The sequence below is a fragment of the Primulina tabacum genome, chromosome 2, assembly GCF_025594145.1.
Source record: "Primulina tabacum isolate GXHZ01 chromosome 2, ASM2559414v2, whole genome shotgun sequence".
In the NCBI taxonomy this organism is placed as follows: domain Eukaryota; kingdom Viridiplantae; phylum Streptophyta; class Magnoliopsida; order Lamiales; family Gesneriaceae; genus Primulina; species Primulina tabacum.
The window spans coordinates 29271875-29281224 of record NC_134551.1 but is presented as its reverse complement, the minus strand read 5'-3'; the positions used below and the strand labels follow the sequence as shown (position 1 = coordinate 29281224).

The following is a 9350-nucleotide window of genomic DNA, read 5'->3' as shown; positions in this document are numbered from 1 at the left end:
GTGATATAATTTGATGATTTTAAAACAATGACACAGTAATTTATTTCATTTTTTTATTCAAAATATTTGATTGAAAAATAAATCGAACAATTTTTTAAAATAACTACAAAAATTTAAAACTAAAATTACTTATATTTTAAATTAGGCGGTCTCTAATACGGATTTTGATGTGCATAGGCCGGCGATATATATTTTTTTTAAAACAAATCCCGAAGACATCACCTCTTTTAACAATGATAAAAATTTAATTTACCAAAATAGTCTTTTTATCAAAATAGTCTTTTAAATTTACCAAAATAGTCTTTTTTAAAACAAATCCCAAAGACATCACCTCTTCAATTAAATTAGTTACCAAAATAGTTTTTTTATCATATCAAATTACATAGATATCCCTTATCGTTTAAACTCTACTCATCATCAATTTCTTTATCTCAAACACTTTATTTGATTTTCGTAATTTCTCGAATAATCATGCTTTTGGACATAGAGTGGTGATAATTTGAGTTAATTCTTTTTTCGAGTATCATTTTTATGCATTTTATTTTTTTGAAGGTTTGTTGTGCATACTCATAAACTGTTAGCATGGAATAAAGTAGAGACTTAATTGAGACCATCAATTTTTTTATTTACATTTGTATACACATTGATGTAATTATTACGTTTCATTATCATGTTGATTGATGATTTTGTTTATATTATTTTAGATGAGCAACAAGCGTAATTAAAATATCATAACGTTGGTGGTTTCGTATGCACTAATTCAAGCTAGCAATTCATAATTTTATTAAAATATGTTTATTGATATAAGTAAGTAGTATTAATAAAATTAATATATTATAAATTAAATAAAATAGAACAAATGTTAAATCAACTGTTAAAGAGAAATAATAGATAATTAAACAAATGAATCACGAAAATAGAACACGTGTGTTCATAGAAAAATGATATTTTAGAATTTTTTAATTAAATAAGAGATAATGCAAAATGTGTAATAAAAAAGATCAATTTTGAAATTATAACTTTGAAATAAATTAGATTATCAATTTCTCAAAGCTTATTGAAAGACAAATGCTCTAAAACAAATAAAATAATATTTTTTTTTGTTAAATTAAATTTTAAAAAGCCAAATAATGCTGTTGCCGTACGCCTCGCTTATTTATATCTTCCTCTGAACGAAAACAGAAACCCCGAATTTCATTTTTGTGCTCGCCCTAAATGGCCTCTGTTACGATTCTTGACCCGAAACCCTACCCAACGGATCCTCCGCCCACTCGACCCGTATCCAGTTTCGACCAAACCGTGGACCTCGATGACGACCTCTACTCGCGGCTGAAATCGTTGCAACGGCAACTTGAATTTATCGAGATACAAGAAGAGTACGTCAAGGATGAGCTGAAGAATCTCCGGCGGGAGCTGCTACGGGCGCAGGAGGAGGTCAAGAGGATCCAATCGGTGCCCCTCGTAATCGGACAGTTCATGGAGATGATCGACCAGAACAACGGAATCGTCGGTTCCACCACTGGATCCAATTACTATGTTCGCATACTCAGTACGATTAATCGCGAACTGCTCAAGCCTTCGGCTTCCGTTGCTTTGCACCGTCATTCTAATGCCCTTGTCGACGTGCTACCGCCCGAGGCTGATTCCAGTATTTCTCTGCTCAGCCAGTCCGAGAAGCCTGACGTTACTTACAATGTAAGTATTCTTTTTGGGGAGATTCCTTTCCATTGAGGCTGGTTTTGTAGATCTTTGGATTTCCATTTTTAGCTTTGTTGATACTATTTTTTGATGCATTTTTCACCACTATTGTTGTGTGGTTTTGTGTATTAGGGTTTAGTCTTGACAAACTCAGTAATTTACTATGCGAGTGAGGAACAAACAGATTTTCTGTTTGGAGCATCCGATAAATTATTGGATGAAGCATCGTCATTTGGGGAGTTATTTTTATAGTCCAGAGACTTTTTTTCTGCACCAAATTACTGGTTCATAGCCTCACCATGTCGAGAACGGTTTTTGTTAGAAAGTTCCTTCAAAATGATTGTCTGAAACTCATTTTGGCCATCTAATTTTCCTTCCTCAATTGAGCACAATTGCGGAACGAGGGGATCAATTTTTATGTATTGAAACCATTTTTTATCTTTGCCTTTGTTTTGACTATCTGCTCATCAATACGATCATATTAAGTATTAATCACTTGTTCTTGTCGCAATGTTACCATTTCACTTGTCCAGTTATACAACAGAATACTTATCGGTACATTCTTTCTGTTTTGGGTCTCTTCATTTATTTCTGGCTTCTATTTTTGAAATTGGTTGTCATTTTTAGCTATCTGCGACCTTTGTGCAGACATATATCCCTCTATCCAAGTGTCCGTCCTGAAGGATGGACTATGTTATCCAGTTGTTTGATTTTACTTATTTGGACTCATCTAGACATTATTTGATTTGGCCTTTCATACTTTTAGGAAATGTTTTCAATTTTAGGCTTTTAGCTGTGTTGCAATTTACAATTAAAACACGTCAATTTTCAGCACAGTACATGTATACATGAGCAAAATAAGAGAAACTTTGACATCGGTAAAACCAAGATTTATGCATTTTAGGTGCAACTACATGAGTTGCAAATGAAACACATGGTAGGTGAATTATGATGTGAATTTCAGCATATTGAATTTGGAATTTTCAGAATTGCTATCATATCATTTCATGTGGTGGCTTGGTGTTTTTGGACAAACTTTGAAGCTTGATATCAACAACACCTGGCATTTGTTCAAAGTGACTGAAATATATCTCTTTCTTCTCACCAAATATGATATTCGTATACCAACTCATAATCACTTGCTCTTATATTTGCTTGAAAAAGTGGGATTATGTTCTTCAAAGGAGTTTGAAGGAGAATCTTTTCTCTCGGTTTGTTAAGTGTATCTTGTTTCTTTCTTCTACAGGCATGGCTTGCATTACTCTTGTCTTTTCACATCTTTGCTCATGTCTCAAATATTTTGTAATAAAGCGTAAGTGGTGTCATGTATCAGCTGCTATCATTTCAATTCTTTTTTTAATTTGGAAATTGGAAGGTGCCCATATTTGTTTCTGGACTTAAAATTCCTTATCATATTTGTTATTTTCTCATTAAATCACGGTCTCTATTCAACATTCTTATTCCAGATATGAGTCACCTAATATTGACGTAAATATTTTTTCATAAAATAGAGTTAAGGTGTTAGGTTTCCTCGCTCAATTTCTTACCATGCACTGGATTCACTCAGTCCTAGAGTTTGCTTCGTTATGTAATTTTAGTGGGCAAAGAGAAAACATAGTTGTTGCCTTATGCGCCATGTGCATATTTAAGCAGCATTTCATTTGCTTATGTTATGATAATTGGCCTTTTCTCCTCTTATAATGATAATAATACTGTTTTACTTTATCCTCAGTACAATTCATTTTTGGCTTTAATCTATGCAATTGGTGGTTCTGTCAGGATATTGGAGGATGCGACATCCAAAAGCAAGAAATTCGTGAAGCTGTGGAGTTACCTTTGACTCATCATGAGTTATATCAGCAGATTGGCATAGATCCTCCTCGTGGCGTTTTGCTCTATGGTCCTCCTGGTACCGGGAAAACCATGCTTGCAAAGGCTGTTGCTCACCATACAACTGCGGCCTTCATTAGAGTTGTTGGCTCAGAGTTTGTCCAGAAGTACTTGGGTGAGGTAATGCTATTAATTGAGTTGATTATGCATTGGCATTGTCAGCTATCACTTATTTGGGAAATACCATAGCATCGTATCTTGTCTCTCTAAAATTGCTTTACTGATTGTGCACGAGTTGCTGCTTTTTGATTGATTTTCAGATACTTTGTAGGAACTGATATTTGGAGTCACTTGAGCCTCTTTATTTTTCCTGTTGATCAGGTTTTTCGAAAATAAAAAATTTAATGGGGAGTATTGGATGTGAAAAGTGCAATAAATATTTCAGTTAAAGCCTTGATTCAGAGTCTTTGATATTTTATTTTAATATTTTTCCTCATTTTGTTGTTTCTTGGTTTGCCATTTTACTGAATAGACAGCTTATGACTTTAATAAAACAATTTATGGTTGATTATATTTCTGATATCTCATTAGTACTGGAATATGGTGATAGAGGTATATGGTGATTGGTAATTCTATGTCCTTATTTTGATAGAATATCATTGATCTTCTGTTTAATAAATGTACAGGGTCCGCGAATGGTTCGTGATGTTTTTCGGCTAGCAAAAGAAAATGCACCTGCAATTGTTTTCATTGATGAGGTAGACGCAATTGCTACTGCTAGGTTTGATGCCCAAACAGGAGCTGATAGAGAGGTCCAGCGAATTCTCATGGAACTGCTGAACCAGGTAGGATTTGAAACTTAGGCTTAAGTGAAAAATATTGCAACGATGCAAGGATTTAAATTCCCTGTTGTACTTTATATTATAAAGCATTTTGATGTCTTGCTTGTGCGGAAGGGTGCTGATAAGAATTATTCTTCGCTTTATTCCGCAGTTTTGACATCACAATATTTTTTCTTTTGGCTTCTTGCAGATGGACGGATTTGACCAGACTGTCAATGTGAAGGTTATCATGGCAACTAATCGAGCTGACACATTAGATCCTGCCCTTTTGCGTCCGGGAAGGCTTGATCGCAAAATTGAGTTTCCTTTGCCAGATAGACGCCAAAAGAGGCTCGTCTTTCAGGTGAACTTTATAGGAGTTGTAATTGTATGGTCTTTTTTTGGGAACACTGTTTTGGTTCACAAATTAGGAAAGGAAAGGGTAAAAAATGGGAAAAACTTTTGGGGAAGGGAGGGAAAATTTTGCAGCAGCCGAGGAGCGTAATATACTGAATAAGAATGAAAATAGATCCTTCAAATTCTCCATCTCCATATGGTATAGTTTTTCTTATAACATAATGGCGTCACATGCAGGTTTGCACTGCTAAGATGAACTTAGGCGATGAGGTGGATTTGGAGGACTACGTGTCTCGGCCAGATAAAATTAGTGCTGCTGAGGTCAGTTGATGTCCTCGCTCTTTGTTGCATTGGACCACAAGGAGTAATTGTTAAATCATTTGTTTTTTGTAATGCTTCAATAGTTATTTTCATAGTACCCTGAAGCTCCTTATGTATGAGGTCAGGACTATTTAAATCAGAAGGCACACAATTTGGCTTTAACGATGTTTACGAGCTGCGCCTTCGCCTATGCTTAAGCAGAGTCACAGCCTTTTAAGTAAAACCGTCTTACTCGTGAAGCATGGACCTTGGTGTGCCTCTAGCTTGAGGCATACTTTAAGCGTGCCTTGAATGCTTAGATTGTGAATCAAAGTGTGAATTAGAACGTAAAAGTTATTCATATTCTACCCAAACTAATAAATTTCTAATTTGTTATTGTTCAATAGCTGGTTAAATTTATATTGGATTTAGACAGGGTAATTCGCTTCATGTATATTTATTGTAGTTGTAGAATATTATTATTTGATCCACCTCATTTCGATAAAGCACACCCTTTGTTTTTTGTTTTTCTTCTCGACTCAGTGTCATCCTATGCATGTAGCTGTCGTTGAACACCCTTAGTAATTAGTATATATGGACATATGTATGCACACACACAAACATATGTGGAGCATAGACGCTTGCACGCAGACATATACACCAATATATTGTGGTCAAAAGATTTTATGAAACGAGTTAAATATTATCCAAAATATCTCTGCTAGGGGAGTGATACTAAGTTACAATATTTACTGTTCCAGATAGCAGCTATTTGCCAAGAAGCTGGCATGCTTGCAGTAAGAAAGAATAGGTATGTAATATTACCGAAAGATTTCGAAAAGGGTTACAGATCCAATGTAAAGAAGCCCGACACAGATTTTGACTTCTACAGGTGATCGGTAAGTGTTGGTGTAGGAAAAAAATTGAAAAACATGTACTCTCGATCTTCTCCTCTGCCGAGTTGCAGCAAAAAGATTATTGGTGTGTTTGTTACGTTGAAACATTTGTTCTGATGCGTTTTACTTCAGCTGTGAACTGTTCGTTATTTACAACGTTCTTTTCGCTCGAGGAAAACTTAGTTCTGTTTGTTTCAATGTTCTGTTCATCGTTCTCTTGTGTGTCCCATTTCGTTAGGAAGTCACTCTGATTTCTGTGTGGTTAGAAGGCCTGAGAATCAGAGAACACCATTTCAACAAATATCTTGATGTAAGATTATTTACGAATATTTTTCAAAAGCGAATTTGGAAAATTGAAATTTAGAACTTTGTTGATAGATTTTGGCAATGGGTTCGGATCCGACCCTTGTCCGAGTTGGACCCGGCCTGTCATCAAAAAATGGGTCTAAGATCATGTACGGATGTTAATTTTTTTTGTCAAAAACCGGATATGAGCCGTTCGGGTTTTAATATTATTATATATGTATTAGTATTGTTGTGTTTTTATGTTTGTAAAGTTCAAAACGATGTTAAAGTAATTATATTTTACTCTCTAATTAAAGTTGAGGACCATATACCAAATTTGTTTAAACTTTATTTGAAATTACGATTATATATTAATTATATAAGTTTATTTATGAAACTTAATATTTTTTCTTTTTTAAATCTTCAGTCTTATTTTTTTTTCTTTATTTCAAATATCTATAATTTGAATTTTTTAGATTACTATATTTTAGAGTAGTAATTGTATCTAGGATTAAAGTTGCACTTTTAGCATAAGTTATAATTTTTGATAAAACAACAAGCTTTCGATTCTACAGTTGATATTAGAGTCAATGTCATGTTTTCGAATTTAATTGATTGCAAGTAGTGCAATTATTGGAGATTTTTTTTTTGACGTGCAGTCATAATTCCTGGTTGACATAACAATCAAAATGTGGTGGTTGAGCTGTTGTACGATTTAAAATATTAGAGTTGTCTTATCACCACTTATAGTATTTGGTAAATAAATAAGTGTTCGATCCTACGTATAGTAAAAAAATATGAAAAAATCATTAATTAGAAAATAACAAAAAACTATTATTATAACGTCCGAAAAATCAATCTACGTAAATTGCATGCATGCAAAATTATTTTAATTAATTAATTGTTTTATTTAATTGCTTTTAAATGTTTTTATGATATTTATTATATGATTAAATGTATGATTGCATAATTAAATGATAATATGACATGATTACATGAAAGTAAAGATTTTACCCAAATATTCGATAATAGGCAGAGAAAAGAAGATCCGAGACAACCAAGACAAGAATATGTATTTTCTTTAATTAATAGCAAGACTTCCTAATATGATTAAAAATGATTTAATTTTCCTAAAAATGTTAGAGTTCGAATTATTTTACGAGTCAAGTTTGATTTTTTCTTGGAAGCCAGTTTTGGCAAATAAGGAGTTTTAAAAGATCAAAAATATTATTTTTGAGAAATTAATTTTATAAACTTTTTTGTTTTAATTAAATAAGTGTTATTGGACCCAATTTAGTTATTTAAAGAAAGCCCAATTGCCCTTAAGTTTGCAAGCCCAAAACCAAAACCCATTAGCATGTTGTTTAATCTATAAATAAGTTACCTAGACTTTCAAAACACCATATTTTAACCTAGTAGCAACCGAAATTCAGCCTCACTCACACCTTCAATTTTCGAAAATAAGGAGGAAAGAAAAGTCTTGTACTCTTCATCGTTCGGTCGTCCAACGTCGCACCCTCGCCAACGATCGTTTATTCGAGTATCATAAACGTAAAGGCAAGTTTCCTAAACCATTTTTAAACATCATACAAATCATAATATGTGTGTGTTAATTGATTATGCATGAAAAATATTGGTGTTCGATTATTTTACGGTAGGATACGTATTTTCAAAGTTTTAATGATTTTACGCTTGTTATGAAACGTTTTGAATCCAACGAGTACACTGCAAAGTCGGATGTTATATGATTGAATTATGGACAAAACATGAAAAGTAATAGAGAAAACAAGCTGGAACCGTGGGAAACAAGAAAGGTTTGGAACCGTGGGTTTTTATGGTTGTACAAGGGTCATGTGGCTCGATGGATTACATGGTGGCTTACGGCTTGGCTAGGGCTTGGGTTGGGGCTTGGGCTGGACTTGGATTAGGGTCAAGAAGGGTCCTAGCATGGCTAGGACTCCTTGGTCGCAGCTTTGGAGGAGTCCCGTGGAGCATGGACTCCTCACGCGCACTGGTGGGGTTGGCAGCAGCCAAGGGGGCTTGCGGCTAGGCTAGGCAGGCTCACGGTGGGTTCTTTAGGGTCTAAGGAAGGTGTTCCAACGTTGGGGCAGGGTCTGGAGTGGCTTGGGTCGCTGCTGGCTCGAGCAAAATGTGGTTGAAGCAACTCGCGCACCTTGGAGAGCAAGCCTGCGCAGCTGTTGTCTCTTGATTCAGGGGGTTCGCTACAAGGGTTCTAGGGTCTGGTCTGGGACGAGGCTGGGTGTGGTCCAGGGTCAGTGAGGGTCGTGAGTGGTCAAGAGGTTAAAGGCTGGTAGAGTCCTAAGGCAACTAGGAGTCCTAATGCACCTTAAACTCACGCACACACCAAAGGGGTCAAGGGCTGTAAGCTTTAATGCGGGCCAAGGGTGGTTCAGGGGCTTGGGGCTGGTCAGTAGGGTTCCTAAGATGGGTTGGCTCGGGTTTGGCTCAAGGTGGCTCGACCATGGCTCGAGTAAATAAAGAGTTGGCTTGGGTGGTTCAAGCAAGGGTAATATTTCGAATTTAAAAGATTAAAATTGGAACCATGGGTCCACGGGTGTGGTTCATGGCTCACAATGGTATATTAGGTATTAAAAATTTTATGTTTAAAATTTGGGGAAGAAAATAAAGAGTTTTGAATTTATTCGGGATTTAATCGCCTCATGAAACGCTAATTAAAGAATTTATTGAAACGTCTAGATTTAAGCGGAATAAAATTATGAAAAATTATATTAAAGCTTAAATAATTATTTGAAATAAATCCACGTCATTAAAAGCTAGAAAAAGATAAAATCGAGAATTTTTATGTATAGGGGCAAAACAGTAATTTTACAATTGAAAAATACGTAAAAGCTTCGCAGCGTTCCAAAGGATTAGGGATGGCAATGAGCCGGGGCGGGGACGGGTTTGCCATCCCCATCCCCATCCTCGAATTTCATCCCCACCCCATACCCGCCCCAATCCCCGTTTTTTCGGGTTCGGGGAATCCCCAAACTTGAAACTTCGGGGATCAACTTCCCATCTCCGCCCCCATCTCCGTTTCAAAAATATTAATATGGCAAGACGATGACGAATTCGGAGATTTTCTCAAACCAAAACTTATTATTATCTATTATTATTAGAGATAATATTAATATTAATATCA

The 9350-nt window shown here is 35.3% G+C and overlaps 1 protein-coding gene across 1 annotated transcript; it reads left to right on the top strand.

Annotated features, from left to right (window-relative positions):
- Window positions 1-1161: 1161 nt before the first annotated feature.
- LOC142531518 (26S proteasome regulatory subunit 6B homolog) lies at window positions 1162-6118 on the top strand. Its single transcript, XM_075637675.1, has 6 exons — window positions 1162-1695; window positions 3478-3708; window positions 4215-4373; window positions 4561-4713; window positions 4944-5027; window positions 5768-6118. Exons 1-6 carry the CDS (start codon window positions 1216-1218, stop codon window positions 5900-5902), a joined length of 1242 nt encoding a protein of 413 aa, XP_075493790.1. The 5' UTR covers window positions 1162-1215; the 3' UTR covers window positions 5903-6118.
- The last annotated feature ends 3232 nt before the right edge of the window (window positions 6119-9350 follow it).

Bases quoted from the DNA above. Each gene is read 5' to 3' on its own strand.
- LOC142531518 (XM_075637675.1), top strand. From the start codon at position 1,216: ATGGCCTCTGTTACGATTCTTGACCCGAAACCCTACCCAACGGATCCT. The intron at 4,374-4,560 runs GTAGGATTTGAA...GGCTTCTTGCAG, and splicing joins TCATGGAACTGCTGAACCAG to ATGGACGGATTTGACCAGAC. The intron at 4,714-4,943 runs GTGAACTTTATA...CGTCACATGCAG, and splicing joins AAAAGAGGCTCGTCTTTCAG to GTTTGCACTGCTAAGATGAA.